The sequence below is a fragment of the Coregonus lavaretus genome, assembly GCF_964263955.1.
Source record: "Coregonus lavaretus genome assembly, chromosome: 27".
NCBI lineage: Eukaryota > Metazoa > Chordata > Actinopteri > Salmoniformes > Salmonidae > Coregonus > Coregonus lavaretus.
In genome coordinates this window covers 41,820,858-41,842,307 of record NC_140014.1, presented here as the reverse complement: position 1 = coordinate 41,842,307, position 21,450 = coordinate 41,820,858, and the positions used below count along the sequence as shown (strand labels likewise).

The window sequence follows — 21,450 nt, the reverse complement described above, 5'->3', positions numbered from 1 at the left end:
ACTGGATTGTAACTATATAGTTCAGTAGTCAGTAGTGCAGTAGTCAGCAGTGCAGTAGTCAGCAGTGCAGTAGTCAGCAGTGCAGTAGTCAGCAGTGCAGTAGTCAGCAGTGCAGCAGTCAGTAGTGCAGTAGTCAGCAGTGCAGTAGTCAGCAGTGCAGTAGTCAGCAGTGCAGTAGTCAGCAGTGCAGTAGTCAGCAGTGCAGTAGTCAGCAGTGCAGTAGTCAGCAGTGCAGTAGTCAGTAGTGCAGTAGTCAGCAGTACAGTAGTTCAGTAGTCAGCAGTGCAGTAGTGCAGTAGTCAGCAGTGCAGTAGTCAGCAGTGCAGTAGTCAGCAGTGCAGTAGTCAGTAGTGCAGTAGTCAGCAGTGCAGTAGTCAGCAGTGCAGTAGTCAGCAGTGCAGCAGTCAGTAGTGCAGTAGTCAGTAGTGCAGTAGTCAGCAGTGCAGTAGTCAGCAGTGCAGTAGTCAGCAGTGCAGTAGTCAGTAGTGCAGTAGTCAGCAGTGCAGTAGTCAGCAGTGCAGTAGTCGGCAGTGCAGTAGTTCAGTAGTCAGCAGTGCAGTAGTTCAGTAGTCAGCAGTGCAGTAGTCAGTAGTGCGGTAGTCAGTAGTTCAGTAGTCAGCAGTGTACCATAAGAGATATTAGATGAGATGTAGGAGGCCATGATGCTAATGGAAGGTGTTGTGTTACATGCTTTCATCTCCATTAGGGAGGGAGGGAGGCCGGCGTACTGGGAGTCCCAGCGCTCTCTAGCTCACTTTTTCCTCCCTCCATCCCCCTCCCATATTTTCCACTCTTTCCTGTTACTCTCCCTCCCTCTTCCCCCTCCCTCCACCCCCTCTCTCTCTTCCCTCCCTCTACCATACAGAAAGCAGAGCAGAGGTCTCCAAAGAGATGGGATCATCGCAGCAGACAGAGAGAGAGGTATTGCTGTTGGTGTCCAACAAGCAGGCAGCAGGCTCCTTTAAAGCCACATACAGTAGTGGTAGTAGTAGTAGTAGTAGTAGTAGTAGTAGTAGTAGTAGTAGTAGTAGTAGTAGTAGTAGTAGTAGTAGTAGTAGTAGTAGTAGTAGTAGCAGCATCAGTAGTAGCAGTATCAGTAGTAATGGTATCAGTAGTAGTAGTAACAGTAGTACTAGTATCAGTAGTAATGGTAGCAGTAGTAGTAGTAACAGTAGTACTAGTATCAGTAGTAATGGTAGCAGTAGTAATGGTAGCAGTAGTAATGGTAGCAGTAGTAGTAGTAGTATCAGTAGTAGCAGTAGTAGTAGTAATGGTAGCAGTAGTAGTAGTAGTATCAGTAGTAATGGTAGCAGTAGTAGTAGTAACAGTAGTACTAGTATCAGTAGTAATGGTAGCAGTAGTAATGGTAGCAGTAGTAATGGTAGCAGTAGTAGTAGTAGTATCAGTAGTAGTGGTAGCAGTAGTAGCAGTATCAGTAGTAGTGGTAGTAGTAGTATCAGTAGTAGCAGTATCAGTAGTAGCAGTATCAGTAGTAGTGGTAGCAGTAGTAGTGGTAGCAGTAGTAGTGGTATCAGTAGTAGCAGTAGTAGTAGTATCAGTAGTAGTGGTAGCAGTAGTAATGGTAGCAGTAGTAGTAGTAGTAGTAGTAGTAGTGGTAGCAGTAGTAGTGGTAGTATCAGTAGTAGTAGTAGTAGTATCAGTAGTAGTGGTAGTATCAGTAGTAGTAGTAGTATCAGTAGTAGTGGTAGCAGTAGTAGTGGTAGCAGTAGTAGTGGTATCAGTAGTAGTAGTAGTATCAGTAGTAGTGGTAGCAGTAGTAATGGTATCAGTAGTAGTAGTATCAGTAGTAGTGGTAGCAGTAGTAATGGTATCAGTAGTAATGGTAGCAGTAGTAGTAGTGGTATCAGTAGTAGTAGTAGTATCAGTAGTAATGGTAGCAGTAGTAGTGGTATCAGTAGTAATGGTAGCAGTAGTAGTAGTATCAGTAGTAGCAGTATCAGTAGTAGTAGTAGTAGTAGTAGTAGTAGTAGTGGTAGCAGTAGTAATGGTATCAGTAGTAGTAGTATCAGTAGTAGTGGTAGCAGTAGTAATGGTATCAGTAGTAGTAGTATCAGTAGTAGTGGTAGCAGTAGTAATGGTATCAGTAGTAGTAGTGGTATCAGTAGTAGTAGTAGTATCAGTAGTAATGGTAGCAGTAGTAGTGGTATCAGTAGTAATGGTAGCAGTAGTATCAGTAGTAGTAGTATCAGTAGTAGCAGTATCAGTAGTAGTAGTAGTAGTAGTAGTAGTAGTAGTGGTAGCAGTAGTAATGGTATCAGTAGTAGTAGTATCAGTAGTAGTGGTAGCAGTAGTATCAGTAGTAGTAGTATCAGTAGTAGCAGTATCAGTAGTAGTAGTAGTAGTAGTAGTAGTAGTAGTAATGGTATCAGTAGTAGTAGTATCAGTAGTAGTGGTAGCAGTAGTAATGGTAGCAGTAGTAGTAGTAGTATCAGTAGTAGTAGTATCAGTAGTAATGGTATCAGTAGTAGTAGTATCAGTAGTAATGGTAGCAGTAGTAGTAGTGGTATCAGTAGTAGTAATGGTATCAGTAGTAATGGTAGCAGCAGTAGTAGTAGTATCAGTAGTAGTGGTATCAGTAGTAATGGTAGCAGTAGTAATGGTAGCAGTAGTAGTAGTGGTATCAGTAGTAGTAATGGTATCAGTAGTAATGGTAGCAGTAGTAGTGGTATCAGTAGTAATGGTAGCAGTAGTAGTAGTATCAGTAGTAGCAGTATCAGTAGTAGTAGTAGTAGTAGTAGTAGTAGTAGTAGTAGTAGTAGTAGTAGTATCAGTAGTAGTGGTAGCAGTAGTAGTAGTATCAGTAGTAGCAGCCTAACAGAGAATGAAGGATGGCAACCACAGTTCAAAGGGAGAGTGCATAATGCAGGATTGTAAACGTGAAATCTTTGCATGGTGTGTGTTTGTGTAGTGCTGTGGAAATTGATGATGAAACAAATACTTGTGAAATGTTGAGGGCCACAGACAACAGGCTGTGTTACAGTTGTGTTGTAAACTGGTTGTTAAAATGTGAAAGAGGATAGGGGTGTTGATACAGACAGGGTTAACGCGTTTCATTCTATTGATTATTTTCCAGGCCATGACAGCACAGGAGCGTAGTGTAGTAGGGCTCATGTTGCAGGTCATGTGGCCCTGTGTGTGTGTGTGTGTGTGTGTGTGTGTGTGTGTGTGTGTGTCTGTCGGTCTGCTCATGCATGTGTATGTCTCTGTTTATCTTTGAGGCCAATGATGAGGATAGTGTTGATGGAGCTGATGTGAGGCAAAGGCAGGACACGTTTAGTCTGATTAAATCAGAGCACTCCTCTCATCTCTGACTGACCCTAACCCGTCTGCTCTGGGACGACTGACCCTAACCCGTCTGACCCTAACCCGTCTGCTCTGGGACAGACTGACCCTAACCCGTCTGCTCTGGGACAGACTGACCCTAACCCGTCTGCTCTGGGACCAGAGTACCCGTTAGCCAATAATAGCCGGCTTTTGGCCCCTCCAAAAAATGAAAGCCGATAAATAAAAGTAGCGACGGCCAATTGTCCGGGAAAAATAAAAATAAAGGCCTTTGCAAAAACGCATTTTTGCCTATTCAGTGATTTAAATACCAGTTGTTGTCGCGCGAGAGCTGCTGCTACAGGTCGAACAGCTCGTTGCTGTGGGAGTGAAACGTGCCTTTATAAAGCCCGATCATTGTGAAACAATTCTAAAACGCAATCGCATGTTAAAAACAGTTTTGATGGCCACAATTAAAAAAAGAGCTACTATTTTTATTTCTCAACTGGTAATTGAAGCTTGCTTCCATTCACCATTGAAGTGTATAGGCAACATGCAGGCTTCAGCATCACACCACTTTTCAATGAGCTGGAGGCAGTATGCATTTTCAAAACATATACATCATTGTTTGAAACCTGAAAGTTTTACTGCATATTATGAGGCATGTCTTTACCTTGCTTCAAAGTAGTCTAGCCAAAATCCAACCGAACGTGCAGGCAATTCTTTTATTAAGACTTCCATATGTCATTGAAACCAGTAGCCTATTTCTCTCACGTTCTATTCGTTTTTCAAAATCAACTTTCTTTCATTGTCCAGTAACCACAGGCATAATCCTAGTCATACTAGCAACCCATGCATCTTTACGTCGCCTTGCTTTCAAAATGTCTACCTGTATTTTCATCTGTGTCACATGACACCGCTAGCATGTGTGGTGCCCTTTTGACAACGGTGCATTTTGGAACTAACATTCAATCGTAGTCTACTACCTTGTGCACATTGCTGTGCTTATAATGTGAAGAAATAATATTTTTATGCTAAATGTTGTTATCTGTTGGATGAGCCTTATTTATGTTGATGTAGCCTAGGCCCACTGATTGTATGAATTTGGGATCTATTGTCTAGAGCCAGACCGATATTGTCGGACGATATTAGCCTTTTACCGATGTATTTGTATCTGCGTTTAAACCATTTGAAAAAGACCGATATAAGATGCGGAGAAAACGCTCGGCAAAAAAAAGCTGTTCTTCATAGAATCTGACTTTTTGTGGCATTTCATTATTTGTCCTGAAGAGGGCGCTCTTTACGTGGCTATAAGCCTATCTTGCCTTGGCACATTACACTTAAAGGCTCTGCATGGTCAATCCGTTACTACAGTAGCCATACTGCATTTACTGCGATGGGGCCTCCACATAAGTCAGAGCATTCTTACTTCTTGCGCAGAGCAGAGCTGTCGTTAAGGAAGTTGTCAAGGAATTGAGAGTTAGTGTTTATACAGGACCTCCCGCCCCCACCTACCGTTAACCAATCAAGTCAATGCGGAGCTATACGGAGCCCAACGATTTGACCTCTGCAAGCCTTCGGAGGCTCTGCAATTGTGTCACACCCTCCGTACAGAGCCTCTGGATCGCATTGCAGGAGCAAGCATAAAATTGGCTTTAAGACTGGACACCACCACCAGGCCAATGCAACTACACCAGTCAGAGTTGAGTGAACTAACTCTTAGTCTTACTGCTTCTGCAGTGAGTGCCGAGTCGATAGAAGCTTGCCAGCTCAATAAAGTGCCAAAAATGCACACTGGCCATATACTGTTAGATGAAGTGTTGTATCACAATCCGGTTCCAGGATGTATCACAATCCGGCCGTGATTGGGCGTCCCATAGCGCGGAGTACAATTGGCCCAGCATTGCCTGGGTTTGGCCGTCATTGTAAATAAGAATTTGTTCTTAACTGACTTGCCTAGTTAAAGGAAAATGTAATGGTAGGGTGTTACAACAAAAAAAATGGATGTTATGCCGAAATGTAAAGTGCATTGCTAAGAACGTTCAACTCTGTGGTAACATTAACGTTACGGCCCTTTAGTGAAGCCAGCGAACAGTGGTGTGTTATATTTGCTCTTTGTGAAGGGTATTCCTCAAGCTCTGTCATTCAAATGTTTTTCAGAGACACGGAAAAAAAAACTTTGCAGGTTACAAAGTAGCACTCCATAGCTACGTTTTGATGCATAGGTTCATTGTCACTTGATAGGGACTGGTCCAAATTCACATTTCGCCAACTGCCCCCCCCCCCATTACCATGACGAGTACTAGCCAGTCAGCTAGCTAGTCAGCTAGCTAGCTGTGTGAGAGTACTTGGAGCCGTTCACTGATGGTCAGTGCTATCTGGGATCCTTGGGACGTCCATATGCTTAAATCCTAACCTTAACCCTTACCATAACCCAGGGGTCCCCAACCCTGTTCCTGGAGAGCTACCTTCCTGTAGGTTTTCGCTCCAACCCCAGTCGTAACTAACCTGGTTCAGTTTATCAATCAACTAATTATTAGAATCAGGTGTGCTAGATTAGGGTTGGAGGGAAAACCTCCAACTGCTCTTAAACACTAGTAAAACTAAATGCATGCTCGTCAATCGAACGCTGCTGGCACCCGCCCACCCGACTAGAATCACTACTCTCGGCGGGTCTGACCTAGAGTATGTGGACAACTACAAATACCTAGGTGTCTGGTTAGACTGTAAACTCTCCTTCCAGACTCACGTTAAGCATCTCCAATCCAAAGTTAAATCTAGAATCGGCTTACTGTTTCGCAACAAAGCCTCCTTCACTCATGCTGCCAAACATGCCCTCGTAAAACGGACTATCCTACCGATCCTTGACTTCGGCGATGTCATTTACAAAATAGCCTCCAACACTCTACTCAGCAAATTGGATGTAGTCTATCACAGTGCCATCCGTTTTGTCGCCAAAGCCCCATATACTACCCACAACTGAGACCTGTACGCTCTTGTTGGCTGGTACTCACTACATGTTCGTCGCCAAACCCACTGGCTCCAGGTCATCTATAAATCACTGCTAGGCAAATTCCCGCCTTATCTTAGCTCATTGGTCACCATAGCAACACCCACCCGTAGTCTGCGCTCCAGCAGGTATATCTCACTGGTCATCCCCAAAGCCAACACCTCCTTTGGCCGCCATTGCTTCCAGTTCTCTGCTGCCAATGACTGGAACGAATTGCAAAAATCTCTGAAGCTGGAGACTCTTATCTCCCTCACTAACTTTAAGCATCAGTTGTCAGAGCACCTTACCGATCACTGCACCTGTACACAGCCCATCTGAAATTAGCCCACCCAACTACCTCATCCCTATATTGTTATTTATTTTGCTCATTTGCACCCCAGTATCTCTATTTGCACATAATCTCTTGCACATCTAGCATTCCAGTGTTAGTACTCAATTGTAATTATTTTGCACTATAGCCTATTTATTGCCTTACCTCCATAACTTACTACATTTGCACACACTGTATATATATTTTCTGTTGTATTTTTGATGTTTTGTTTTATCCCATATGTAACTCTGTGTTGTTGTTTTTATCGCACTGCTTTGCTTTATCTTGGCCAGGTCGCAGTTGTAAATGAGAACTTGTTCTCAACTGGCTTACCTGGTTAAATAAAAGGTGAAATTTTATTTTATTTTTTATTTAGCCTAGGTATAATTTCACAAGCCCTGAATTCATTAGATCATTGCAGTGCATTTGACCTTTAACTGTACAACAAAGCTTATTTAGAGAAAGCTTGTGATTCACCCATACTTTTGGGTGGTAGCCTAACATTTAAGAGCGTTGGGCCAGTAACCCAAAGGTTGCTGGTTCGAATCCCCGAGCCGACTAGGTGAACAATCGGTTGGCTCTGGATAGGAGTGTCTGCTAAATGACTAAAGCCCTACTATTCAGCTGACAGTCAGATATGCTTGGCGGTGAACCAATCAATAATAATAACAATAAATCATTTGGTGGGTGCTTATAATTGTCCTGTTTCACACATGCACAAGGGTGCATTATATGCATGTGTGAAATGGAAAAGTCTTTTTTGCACACCCTAAATCCGTAAACATGGGTACCCTCATAGATATCATCCTGACTAACATACCCTCTAAATACACCTCAGCTGTCTTCAACCAGGATCTCAGCGATCACTGCCTTATTGCCTGCGTCCGTAACGGGTCCGCGGTCAAACGACCACCCCTCATCACTGTCAAACGCTCCCTAAAACACTTTAGCGAGCAGGCCTTCCTAATTGACCTGGCCCAGGTATCCTGGATGGATATAGATCTCATTCCGTCAGTAGAGGATGCCTGGTTGTTCCTTAAAAGTAATTTCCTCTCAATCTTAAATAAACATGCCCCATTCAAAAAATACAGAACTAAGAACCGATATAGCCCCTGGTTCTCCTCAGACTTGACTGCCCTTGACCAGCACAAAAACATCCTGTGGCGTACTGCATTAGCATCAAATAGCCCCCGCGATATGCAACTTTTCAGGGAAGTTAGGAACCAATATACACAAGCAGTCAGGAAAGCAAAGGCTAACTTTTTCAAACAGAAATTTGCATCCTGTAGCACTAACTCCAAAAAGTTTTGGGACACTGTAAAGTCCATGGAGAATAAGAGCACTTCCTCCCAGTTGCCCACTGCACTGAGGCTAGGAAACACTATCACCACCGATAAATCTACAATAATCGAGAATTTCAACAAGCATTTTGCTACAGCTGGCCATGCTTTCCATCTGGCTACCACTACCCCGGCCACCAACTCTGCACCCTCCGCTGCAACTTGCCCATGCCCCCCCCGCTTCTCCTTCACACAAATTCAGACAGCTGATGTTCTGAAAGAGCTGCAAAATCTGGACCCCTTCAAATCAGCTGGGCTAGAAAATCTGGACCCTTTCTTTCTAAAACTAGCCGCCGAAATTGTCGCAACCCCTATTACTAGCCTGTTCAACCTCTCTTTCATAACGTCTGAGATCCCCAGAGATTGGAAAGCTGCCGCGGTCATCCCCCTCTTCAAAGGGGGTGACACTCTAGATCCAAACTGCTACAGACCTATATCCATCCTGCCCTGCCTTTCGAAAGTATTTGAAAGCCAAGTTAACAAACAGATCACCGACCATTTCGAATACCACCGTACCTTCTCCGCTATGCAATCCGGTTTCCGAGCTGGTCATGGGTGCACTTCAGCCACGCTCAAGGTCCTAAACGATATTATAACCGCGATTGATAATAGACAGTACTGTGCAGCCGTCTTCATCGACCTGGCCAAGGCTTTCGACTCTGTCAACCACCGCATTCTTATTGGCAGACTAAATAGCCTTGGTTTCTCAAATGACTGCCTCGCCTGGTTCACCAACTACTTCTCAGATAGAGTTCAGTGTGTCAAATCGGAGGGCCTGTTGTCTGGACCTATGGCAGTCTCTATGGGGGTGCCACAGGGTTCAATTCTTGGGCCGACACTTTTCTCCGTGTATATCAATGATGTCGCTCTTGCTGCTGGTGACTCTCAGATCCACCTCTACGCAGACGACACCATTTTGTATACATCTGGCCCTTCATTGGACACTGTGTTAACAAACCTCCAAACGAGCTTCAATGCCATACAACACTCCTTCAGTAGCCTCCAACTGCTCTTAAACACTAGTAAAACTAAATGCATGCTTTTCAATCGAACGCTGCTGGCACCCACCCACCCGACTAGAATCCACACTCTCGACGGGTCTGACCTAGAGTATGTGGACAACTACAAATACCTAGGTGTCTGGTTAGACTGTAAACTCTCCTTCCAGACTCACATTAAGAATCTCCAATCCAAAGTTCAATCTAGAATCGGCTTCCTATTTCGCAACAAAGCCTCCTTCACTCATGCTGCCAAACATGCCCTCGTAAAACTGACTATCCTACCGATCCTTGACTTCGGCGATGTCATTTACAAAATAGCCTCCAACACTCTACTCAGCAAACTGGATGTAGTCTATCACAGTGCCATCCGTTTTGTCTCCAAAGCCCCATACACTACCCACCACTGTGACCTGTACGCTCTTGTTGGTTGGTCCTCACTACATGTTCGTCGTCAAACCCACTGGCTCCAGGCCATCTATAAATCACTGCTAGGCAAATCCCCGCCTTATCTTAGCTCATTGGTCACCATAGCAGCACCCACCCGTAGTCTGCGCTCCAGCAGGTATATCTCACTGGTCATTCCCAAAGCCAACACCTCCTTTGGCCGCCATTCCTTCCAGTTCTCTGCTGCCAATGACTGGAACGAATTGCAAAAATCTCTGAAGCTGGAGACTCTTATCTCCCTCACTAACTTTAAGCATCAGTTGTCAGAGCACCTTACCGATCACTGCACCTGTACACAGCCCATCTGAAATTAGCCCACCCAACTACCTCATCCCTATATTGTTATTTATTTTACTATTTTGCACCCCAGTATGTCTATTTGCACATAATCTCTTGCACATCTAGCATTCCAGTGTTAATACTATTGTAATTATTTTGCACTATAGCCTATTTATTGCCTTACCTCCATAACTTGCTACATTTGCACACACTGTATATATATTTTCTGTTGTATTTTTGACTTTATGTTTTTTTACCTCATATGTAACTCTGTGTTGTTTTTATCGCACTGCTTTGCTTTATCTTGGCCAGGTCGCAGTTGTAAATGAGAACTTGTTCTCAACTGGCTTACCTGGTTAAATAAAGGTGAAATAAAATAAAATAAAAGAGTGGGGTCACGGCCAGGGTCAGCCATTATCAACAGCGACCCTGGAGCAATTAGGGTTAAGTGCCTCGCTCAAGAGCACTGACAGATTTTTCACCTCGTCTGCTCGGGGATTCGAACTAGCGACCTTTCTGTTACTGGCCCAACGCTCTAACTCGCTAGGCTACCTTCAGCCCTGGTAGTGAGTGGCTGGTTCAGTCAGTGTTTGATCTTAAGGGCATCTTCTAAGCAGCTGTGGTGTTGATAGACAAGAGAGACTTACAATGGTGTTGCATTCTGCACCTACAGAACATTCTAATAAGTTATTAGTAATAACCACGGGGTGCTGCTGAGAGCCTGGTCCCAGATTGGTTTGTGCCACCATGCCAACTCCTTGTCATGTTTGGTTTGATCATGAGCAATGGAGTAGGGCAAGAGCACAAACAGATCTGGGACCAGGCTAGCGGAGAGGATGGTCTGAATACTAGGTTTGGTTTGCTCCTAGCAGAACACGGCGAATTGAACGTCTGCGCCTCGCATACTCCCTTAAAAAGACCTTGGCTTGAAAAACAAGAAAAAAAGCGGCAATAGTACTGTTTGTCCATCTTGAGACGCCGTAGCCAGTATGCATTTCCTCAAAATAGTCAGAATTAATCTAAAATAACTCAAGAAATCTGTCATTATTTGTGACATTTTCCGGGGAGATCTTAAAGTCGCACAATTGTACATTTAACGAAGATGATTGGTGCAGTATTTCTCAAGTGAAATAATGTGCATGAAAATGAGTGTAATTGAATGATAAACACTTCATTGAAGAATCCCTACTGTTGACCAATCAAATCCAATTTTATTTGTCACATGCGCCGAATACAACAGGTGTAGACCTTACAGTGAAATGCTTACTTACAAGCCCTTAACCAACAATGCAGTTTTTAAGAATAAAAAAATTATTGTTAAGTAAAAAAAATAGATAAGTAAAAAATAAAAAATAGCAAATAATCACAGACGAATGGGAGTAGACTACAGCTACCAAACTTTGGCTTGCCTCAAGAAAAGAAACGTGCACGTACAGCCGAAAAACCCCTTGTCGAAGACCAAAACATCGTCATAATATATGCACGAACTGTTTCGGATAGGAAGCATGCGGACACCTTTAAACTACTTCCTCTTCCTGCCCGGTCAGGAAAGCCCCTCAGGACAGCTGTTAAAGATAGAAAGTGACTCACAGTTAGTCAAAACCATAACAAACCTCTCCTACGTCAGTCTCTCTCTCTCTGTGTGACAGGCCGTCTTCCCCCCCAGGGCAGGGAAACAAACACCAAAACTTAACCCACCACCTCAGTTCACCTGGGAGGGTCCTGTTCATTAGGGCATGCAACGGAAATCAACTTATTTTAAACATTTTGCAACCGATAAGAGCATTTAAGTAGTCCTTTCCTGTTTGAGTTAATTTTCTTCTGTTTGGTGTCTAATAAAACACCAGCCAGATTCACAACCTCCCCAGGCTCATTCACACACAGCTTTGTGTATAAAGACAGGCTGTTTCTGTTGTATTGGAACGTCTGTCAGCTTCACAAGCAGAAGCAGTTGGTTAACCAATTTGATGATTAGGATTGACAGCAAACGTTACAAAACTGTTACATTAATCTACTGTGTGCTGCTGACTAGGACAAAGCTGTACCACTTCAGTCTAGACATGCCGCCCCACCCCCCCATGCCCTCTCAACCCAGAAGTGGCACTTAGACACAAAAGCCACATCAGGACAACTCTACAAATAGACAAACCTATAAAACCGTTAGGAGTCTGAAGTCAGAGCAGGGCCATGAGCCTCTATACATGGTCAGATATGTAGCTATGCTTCAGACATACAGGCAGACAGAGAGGCAGACAGACCAGTACTAGATGTGTGTACCTAATAAACTGGCCGGCGAGTGTATAGATACATAAATAAACTAAAATTGATATATACATTTTCTTTTTAACAAAACACAGCAGAGCTTGCTGGGTTACGAGTCTGTATGGGTCACAGGTTCAAACGAGAGAGAGAGAAAATAAGACAGAAAGAGGAACATATCAGCTCAACCCAGTGAGAGAGGTGCGTCGGCCACAGGGAGACAGACTGCACACGTCTTCCTGGCTCAAAATGTTTTCCGCCTCGTAAGCTTCAATTAGGTTTGTGAAAATCAAGTTGTCTATTTAGAGAAGGGGAAACCCTACATCCCTACTCCAATCCGAGACAGCTGCAGCTCAATGCTCGATCAGGACCAGATAAATAACCTGGACCAGGGCTCGCCAACCCTGGAGAGCTACCCTCCTGTAGGTTTACACCAGGGCTCTCCAACCCTGTTCCTGGAGAGCTACCCTCCTGTAGGTTTACACCAGGGATCTCCAACCCTGTTCCTGGAGAGCTACCCTCCTGTAGGTTTACACCAGGGCTCGCCAACCCTGTTCCTGGAGAACTACCCTCCTGTAGGTTTACACCAGGGATCTCCAACCCTGTTCCTGGAGAGCTACCCTCCTGTAGGTTTACACCAGGGCTCTCCAACCCTGTTCCTGGAGAGCTACCCTCCTGTAGGTTTACACCAGGGCTCTCCAACCCTGTTCATGGAGAGCTACCCTCCTGTAGGTTTACACCAGGGCTCTCCAACCCTGTTCCTGGAGAGCTACCCTCCTGTAGGTTTACACCAGGGATCTCCAACCCTGTTCCTGGAGAGCTACCCTCCAGTAGGTTTACACCAGGCCTCTCCAACCCTGTTCCTGGAGAGCTACCCTCCTGTAGGTTTACACCAGGGCTCTCCAACCCTGTTCATGGAGAGCTACCCTCCTGTAGGTTCACGCCAACCATAACATAGCACACATGATTCTAATAATTAGCTAGTTGATAAGCTGAACCAGGTTAGTTACAACTGGGTTTGGAGCGAAAACCTACAGGACAGTAGCGCACCAGGAACTGGTTTGGAGAGCCCTGGTGTAAACCGACAGGATTGGGTGCATTTGAGCTGAACCTTCAAAAATGCACCACTTCATTTGGCTTGATCTGAGATACTAAAATATGACGAAGACATGAATAAAACTGACCGCCAAAATATGAAGTGGAATACTGAGAGTTTGGTTGTGTCTTATTGGGTTGGAATAAGCAAGGATGGGGTGGCATTTGAGCTAGGCTAAACTAATTTGGCTTGCTCTCTACAGTGGACCTGGCTGGCTGCTACTGTAGGAGATTTGCAAGAATAATAATCTTCACTGATATACCGCTGCAAGAAGAGCCTCTGTTTAAACCAATAGCCTAGTCACATCAGTGATGAAACTGTCATGTCAATCGCTATCAAGATATTGACAGTACTATGCTGCGAAGCTGCTTGTCATCTAGAGATACTTCCTCAAAACACAGTGGAAAGAATCCATTTGAGGCAAACCTGTGACTTCAGAAACACTAAACTTGGACTTGTGTTGCTTTCGCCTAGTAATGCATATTGTGAGGGGCTGAGGGATAGATTTATGGTTTGTGACAACATTTTACACAAGGCAAATGCTGCACTGTGTGGTAGTAACTGACTGTCAAGGAGACATCACTCATTTCTGTTTGGCTCTTATCTCAACTAGGGCTATAGGAAGATGACATCACTCTCGTTTTCACTTTTAGGCCTGCTTCCAAAACAAGAGTGGAAAACATGATCTTGTTGATAACAAGGAAGTACCATTATCAGGGGTGTTTTCATTACGTTTTGCAACTGAAAGCGTTTACGTTTAACAAACGGAAGCAAACAGAGCAGAGATGAAACTACCTGAATTTGTCCAATAGAAACTCGTTTTCGTTTCTAAATGTTTTCCGTTTGGAGTAAACTTGTTTGTTGCAAAAAGTTTTGCAACAGAATAGGAGTAATGAATACACACCGGTTTCTGCCTGCAACATGTAGCCATTTGACGCTCTGACTCTGAGCCAAGTTGCATATTTTGTTGGCCTGCAGTATAATTTACAGTGGGCATTTTAGGAACATAAAAAGTATTTAAAAATAAAGACAAGTCAGTAGCTACTGCTTCCATCACCTCGCCAACTAACAACCACGTTTGAGATGTGTTCATAGTTAAGTTGATAAATGTTGTTACCTTTCGCAACGCTTGCACGAAGAGGCCTCGCCATTTGTGACTGTTCTCGTCACTTGAAAAGTCGTATATTTGCTGCGGCTGCATGGCTCCTTACGTTGCCGTGATCCGGGGTGGACTGTAAGCATCGGCCCCGGGTAGTCCTTGTGGGTTGGTCAGTCCAGGCACCGTGGAAAACTGAGTTTGAACTAGCTAAGCTAATAGAAGACGAGCTAGCTAAACCATACACCAAGTCGAGTAAGGTAATGCTAACTAGTTACAAAAAAAAAACCATGTATATATTACCGTTAGCTAACGTTACTGGTAAGTTAGCACATTTAAAAAGTGAAAAGCCTATAGGCTAGTTAGCTAGAACGTGATTGTCAGACTAGAATGCTAGCTCGCCTGGTGCGCTAGCTAATTAGCTAACGTTAGCGAGCTCAGGTGCTCCTCGGGCGTAGTTAGCTAGCTAATAAACAAGTTGTTCGTCAACTAGCTACGCTAACTGGCTAGCTCTATGCTATCTGAGATAGCTAGCTACCAAAATAAACATATAGCTAGCCAGCTAGCTAGCTATTTCAGTTAGCTGTCATGACTAAACGTATAGCTAGTATGCCTATTGTAACTTAAATTTGATAGCTATTATCCGGTAGCTAGAGACCGAGAACACATCTGTATGTAAAGGCTGCCTCTGTCATGGCCTTGGTGGTGCACTCCCGAGTTATGTGTGGCACAAGACTCTTCATTCAATTCCAAAGATGAGACTTCTAGTTAGTTCATAACCCGTCATCTTTTCCGCGTTGGTTATTCGCGCAAACCAAGAACAATCCCATTAGAATAGTCCGAGGCATGTTTAGCCAGTGTCCAGCTGCACAACAAGCGCTTGTTGATGTGTTTTTTTGTAATCTTTGGAGATGTTCGTCCCTGCTTCAACTCCCAACTCAAGGTCCGTGCGTGTCTGCTGAATCTCGGCCCTTCACTTGCTCGCTTTGCGTCCTGCGTAGACAGCCAGTGCGTATGCGTAGACAGCCAGTGCGTCTGCGTAGACAGCCAGTGCGTCTGCGTAAGCGCAGGGAGGGATCGCCTCTTTTGTCCAGTGAAAGTGTGGGAGCACAAGTTTGCGCCTCATCTTTATTTTATGGGTTTCGAACAAAAGAAAGAGGATACCTAGGTTATCAAAGTAAAATGACAGTTTGAATAGCTTATAAAAATCAAAGACAGTCTCAGACTTTTTTTTTTTGCATTCCTAAATCACTCTGCAACTAAGTCTACATTTGTTCTACTTCATTGGGAACGTCTTCCACATTTCTTCTTCTTCGATGGGGTTTAACGTCGAATGTTAATGGTACATTACCGCCACCAGCTGGACGGGGTATTGAATGAGAAAATAAATAAAAAACATTGCGAGAAAAGGGGAAAACGACATCATACAAAATTAAACACGTCAACTAACAAAACCCATCCCACTTCTTCAATCACAGTCCACTCCTAAATACATCCCTACACAGTCTCAGGGGCCTGTGATGGCGGATCATTCACCGACAGGATTTCTTGCACGGCCTCGGCTGTGAAATCACGACGACGCCAAAAAAACGTTCAGCTGCGTTCACAATGATTCCATTTTTCTTACGCCTCGATCACGCCAACATGATTTCACTGAGGCCAACTTCTATCATTGTGCAGTTTGGCTACTGTACTGTAAGATCCTACCCGCATGTGGACAGAAAGTGACCTTGCTCACAAAATCAATATAGCCAAACATAATCATACAAATACGGTAAACTGAACCAAAATATAAAAGCAACATGTAACAATTTCAACGATTTTATTGAGTTACAGTTCATATAAGGAAATCAATCAATTGAAATAAATAAATTAGGCTCTAATCTATGGATTTCATGACTGGGCAGGGGTGGGCCTTGGCAAGCACACCCACTGGGAAGCCAGGCCCAGCCAATCAGAATGAGTTTTTCCCCACAAAAGGGGCTTTATTACAGACATATAACTACTCCTCAGCACCACCTCCAGACGATCCCGCAGGTGAAGAAGCCGGATGCAGAGGTCCTGGGCTGGCGTGGTTGCACGTGGTCGGTGGTTGTGCGGCCAGTTGGACATACTGCCAAATTCTCTAAACCGACGTTGGAGGCAGTTTATGGTAGAGAAATGAAAGTTCAATTATCTGGCAACAGCTCTGGTGGACATTTCTGCAGTCAGCATGCCAATTGCGCACTCCCTCAAAACTGGTGATATCTGTGGCATTGTGTTGTGTGACAAAACTGCACATTTGAGAGTGGCCTTTTATTGTCCCCAGCACAAGGTGCACTTGTGTAATGATCATGCTGTTTAATCAGCTTCTTGATATGCCACACCTGTCAGGTGGATGGATTATTTTGGCAAAGGAGAAATGCTCACTAACAGGGATGTAAACAAATTTGTGCACAACATTTTAGAGAAATTAGTGTGTATGGAACATTTCTGGGATCTTTTATTTCAGGTCATGAAACATGGGACCAACACTTTACATGTTGCTTTTATAGGTGATATTTTTGTTTAGTATAATATCATCTATTCTCTCCCCAGTGGATCATCATCTAATAACTTTGAAAAGCAACTGACTCAACTGAACATTACCTAATACTGTATCAGTTCTTTCCATACAACTAGTCTGCCCTGGCCCCATATCTGTTTTTGCCATCTTTCTAACGTCTATGGTAATTGCCAAACAAATCTGGGACCAGGCTAGTGCACAGCAGGGTATAGCCTACATATACTGGTAGTTCATAAGTAGAATGACAGCAAGTGTGTATTGTTAACAATAGCTATTTTTTATTACAAAAACTGCATACATTAAAAGTTTTGCGAAGGGAATGCCAATGTTACGAAAACTAAAGCATTTCCCTTTTTTGTCATTTAAATAAAAAAAGAAAATGTACAAAAGTGCTTACATGGTACAAATATTGAATACAAGTAATAGTTAAAAAAAAGAAAGAAAAAAAACTACATTTTACACTATATTCAACTTTCTGAAATGCAACCAAGCGGGAGAGAGGGAGCGAGATGACTATGGCTCTGACCAAATGTCACCCTATTCCCTATATAGTGCACTACTTTTGACCAGGGCCCGTGCACTATATAGGGAATAGGGTGCCATTTCAGACGTAGCCTACATTACACATCAGTAACCATAAAAGTAACCCAAAGCTGCTTAGCTGGATAGGAAGGTAGTTCAGCCTAGCCTGGGTGCCGGTCTGTTTGTGCTCTCTCGCCAACTCCAAGCATGAGAATCCCATAAAGAGTTGGCAAGAGAGCACAAACTGACCGGCACCCAGGCTAAGGTCATTCCTAGCCTGGCTGAGCTGGATCCAACTGTCAGCATGACTACTGCAACAGTCTCTCTCTCTGCTTAAAGGGTTTGTTCACCCTGTCCCTCTCTGCTTAAAGGGTTTGTTCACGCTTTCAAAGTTTTGTCTTATTTTCAACTTCAACGTCAACCTTTATCTTGTTTCATCCTAAAAGTTTTAAAATGTGTCTGCTGTTAACATCGGTCTGACAGTGACATCATGCCATGTAAAACCCCTTTTTAAACCTTTAATCTGACTAGCATCCTTGGGTTAATTTCCTTTATAACCTGGTCGGTTTCATGGTCGATGAAACCGTAGCAATTCCTGACGTTGAATCATATGACTGTACCCAAGACATTAGTTGCGATGACCATCTAACCCTAACCTTATACAGAGCACTACTTTTGACCAGAGCCCTGGGGAATAGGGTGCCATTTGGGACACAGTTGACATCTTTGTACATCAGACATCTTTGTACATCAAACATATTTGTACATCAGACATATTTGTACATCAGACATTTTTGTACAGATGACATCTTTGTACATCAAACATATTTGTACATCAGATGTCTATGAGGTAAAAGAACCCAACGATGCTAGGCAGATTGACCAACATTCAAACGGTTTGGATGAAACGACAACACCTCAAGTGAATTGAAAATATGATAAAACTTCAACAAAAAAAAGTGAACTCTCTCACGGCCAGTAAATCCAACATACCCTAATATTGTTTTGAAATGAATAAATAACGTTTAAATGATTTTCTATGTGAACCATTCTATATTAGTTAAACTATAGCTGGAAATCTCCCACTAGTCGAGGCTCAGCGTTAGCAAGCCGTACTATCGTCCTAGACCAGAGCTAATCGGCAACCAGACCCGTGACAGTCTGTTGCTTGTAAAAAAGGACTGTTTGATACAACAAACTCCCATGTATTAACTCCCATGTATTAACTCCCATGTATTAACTCCCATGTATTAACTCCCATGTATTAACTGCCATGTATTAACTGCCATGTATTAACTCCCATGTATTAACTCCCATGTATTAACGCCCATGTATTAACGCCCATGTATTAACTCCCATGTATTAACTCCCATGTATTAACTCCCATGTATTAACTGCCATGTATTAACGCCCATGTATTAACGCCCATGTATTAACTCCCATGTATTAACTCCCATGTATTAACTCCCATGTATTAACTCCCATGTATTAACTCCCATGTATTAACTGCCATGTATTTGCTACCAGACCTAAATGTCTGAATTATTATGGTACTGGTTTTCAGTAACACCTCGAGATGTTGCAGAATTTCAGTTGATATGTAATACAGGTTGAGACCAGAAGAAGTGGAAGAGGAAGCTGCAGAGGAAGACTGTCCGTTGGTCTGAACCTTTCCTGCCCGCATTCTGCTCCACCAGTCCAGTCCATCAGTTTAGCCCATAGTGAGTAAAGGACTCTGGGCTATAGAGGAGAGGAGGTGAACAGGGCTGGAGAGGGTGAACAGGGCTGGAGAGGGGGTGAACAGGGCTGGAGAGGGGGTGAACAGGGCTGGAGAGGGGGTGAACAGGGCTGGAGAGGGGGTGAACAGGGCTGGAGAGGGGGTGAACAGGGCTGGAGAGGAGGTGAACAGGGCTGGAGAGGGGGTGAACAGGGTTGGTGAGGAGAGGAGGTGAACAGGGCTGGAGAGGAGAGGAGGTGAACAGGGCTGGAGAGGAGAGGAGGTGAACAGGGCTGGAGAGGAGATGAACAGGGCTGGAGAGGAGAGAGGAGGTCAACAGGGCTGGAGAGGAGGTGAACAGGGCTGGAGAGGAGGTGAACAGGGCTGGAGAGGAGGTGAACAGGGCTGGAGAGGAGGTGAACAGGGCTGGGGAGATGAGGTGAACAGGGCTGGAGAGGAGGTGAACAGGGCTGGAGAGGAGGTGAACAGGGCTGGAGAGGAGAGGAGGTGAACAGGGCTGAGAGGAGGTGAACAGGGCTGGAGAGGAGAGGAGGTGAACAGGGCTGGAGAGGAGAGGAGGTGAACAGGGCTGGAGAGGAGGTGGACAGGGCTGGAGAGGAGTGAACAGGGCTGGAGAGGAGTGAACAGGGCTGGAGAGGAGGTGAACAGGGCTGGAGAGGAGGTGAACAGGGCTGGAGAGGAGAGGAGGTGAACAGGGCTGAGAGGAGGTGAACAGGGCTGGAGAGGAGAGGAGGTGAACAGGGCTGGAGAGGAGGTGAACAGGGCTGGAGAGGAGATGAACAGGGCTGGAGAGGAGGTGAACAGGGCTGGAGAGGAGAGGAGGTGAACAGTTTGTTGGAAGATCCATGTTGAGGAAGGAGGAGGGTTTTTGCATGAAGCTTCACTGTCCCCCGTGACTGCGTCACAAATTACATCCTATTACCTCTTTAGTGCACTAAATATGATAGGGTTACTGGTGATCAGAGAGGCTTAGTGAAGGGTTGATAGGGTTACTGGTGATCAGAGAGGCTGAGTGAAGGGTTGATAGGGTTATTGGTGATCAGAGAGGCTGAGTGAAGGGATGATAGGGTTATTGGTGATCAGAGAGGCTGAGTGAAGGGTTGATAGGGTTACTGGTGATCAGAGAAGCTGAGTGAAGGGTTGATAGGGTTGGGCCAGACAGGGATAGTTACAGGGACTGGTCTTTGGGCCAGACAGCTTTAGTAACTGTTCTCAGTAACAGGGACCGGGCCAGGTATTTGGGCCAGACAGCTTTTGTAACTGTTCTCAGTAACATGGACTGGGGCAGGTCTTTGGGCCAGACTGCTTTAATAACTGTTCTCAATAACAGGGACTGGGGCAGGTCTTTGGGCCAGACAGCTTTTGTAACTGTTCTCAGTAACAGGGACTGGGGCAGGTCTTTGGGCCAGACTGCTTTAATAACTGTTCTCAGTAACAGGGACTGGGGCAGGTCTTTGGGCCAGACAGCTTTTGTAACTGTTCTCAGTAACAGGGACTGGGGCAGGTCTTTGGGCCAGACTGCTTTTGTAACTGTTCTCAGTAACAGGGACTGGGGCAGGTCTTTGGGCCAGACTGCTTTAATAACTGTTCTCAGTAACAGGGACTGGGCTAGTAACTGTTCTCATGTCCAGCCAGGATGTAGAGGTTGCTGAGGGCTGTGGGGTTGTCAGTGGGCCGGCTCTCCAGGACCACCACCCTGTTAGAGAGAGAGAGATGTCAGTTAGCAGTAGCACATCAGTAACACACATGAACACTGCAGGTTATAGCTGCCAGCCAGGTCCAATTTATACAACAGAATAGAATTGATAGAAATTATTCGCGGTTCAGAGAGAGCAGCAGGCATCAAGATAAGAGGACTGGCTGCATTTCAAATGGGAGTTAAAATCACATTGTGGTTTCTATATTTGAGGAGGACTGGTTGCTGCACTCACTGCCTGACAGTGTGGAGGCTAGGTACTTCCCTGCCTTTTCATGGTTCCCACTCTGCTGCATGCCTAGGCACTGAATCAGATAGTGTAACCAACCAGTGGGTGAATCGTTGAAGCTGTAATGTGTGAGTCGCATGTATAATATGTGGAGGTTTTCAAGCCTCTTCTGATAATGTTGAGATTACAATGACTTATCCCACTCAGGCTCTTATCATACTGAATGATTTAAAGACTGTTGATTTGATCTGGGGCACCTGCCTCGTCATAGGAATGGAAGTGGACCGGGTGAATGAGAGAGAGACACCGGGGGGGACTTCTTATCTCTGTACAGAGGTCTGAAGAGGACTCGGAAGGACTCAGGAGAGAGAGAGAGTTATGGGATGTTTGGTGGTTTCCAGGCGATGGTTAAACACAGGGACCCTGTGGAAGGACACTGGCTCCCTGGAGATAGCAGCTACCTACCAGCCCTGCTACCAGCCCTGCCTCTACGGCTTACTAGAGGTCAAAAGGGCACTACATAAATAATCTATACAACTAGAGAAGTGGAGAGGAAAAACAGAGGAGAGAGATGGGGGAGAGCGAGAGAGAAAGAGATAGATG

General features: G+C 44.6%; 2 protein-coding genes across 2 annotated transcripts in view; both read right to left on the bottom strand.

The window, feature by feature from the left end:
* LOC311102929 (son of sevenless homolog 2-like) overlaps nucleotides 1–15,100 on the bottom strand; it is a 71,282-nt gene extending 56,182 nt beyond the window's left edge. The window contains exon 1 of the mRNA XM_084144419.1: nucleotides 14,139–15,100. Within this exon, the coding sequence (XP_084000545.1) occupies nucleotides 14,139–14,222 (84 nt within the window). The 5' untranslated portion in view covers nucleotides 14,223–15,100. The remainder of the gene's footprint in view (nucleotides 1–14,138) is intronic.
* Nucleotides 15,101–16,918: 1,818 nt separating this feature from the next.
* The window catches only part of LOC311103021 (mitogen-activated protein kinase kinase kinase kinase 5-like), a 91,320-nt gene continuing 86,788 nt past the window's right edge, over nucleotides 16,919–21,450 (bottom strand). The window contains exon 27 of the mRNA XM_084144514.1: nucleotides 16,919–20,618. Coding sequence (XP_084000640.1) covers nucleotides 20,531–20,618 — 88 coding nt within the window. The 3' untranslated portion in view covers nucleotides 16,919–20,530. The remainder of the gene's footprint in view (nucleotides 20,619–21,450) is intronic.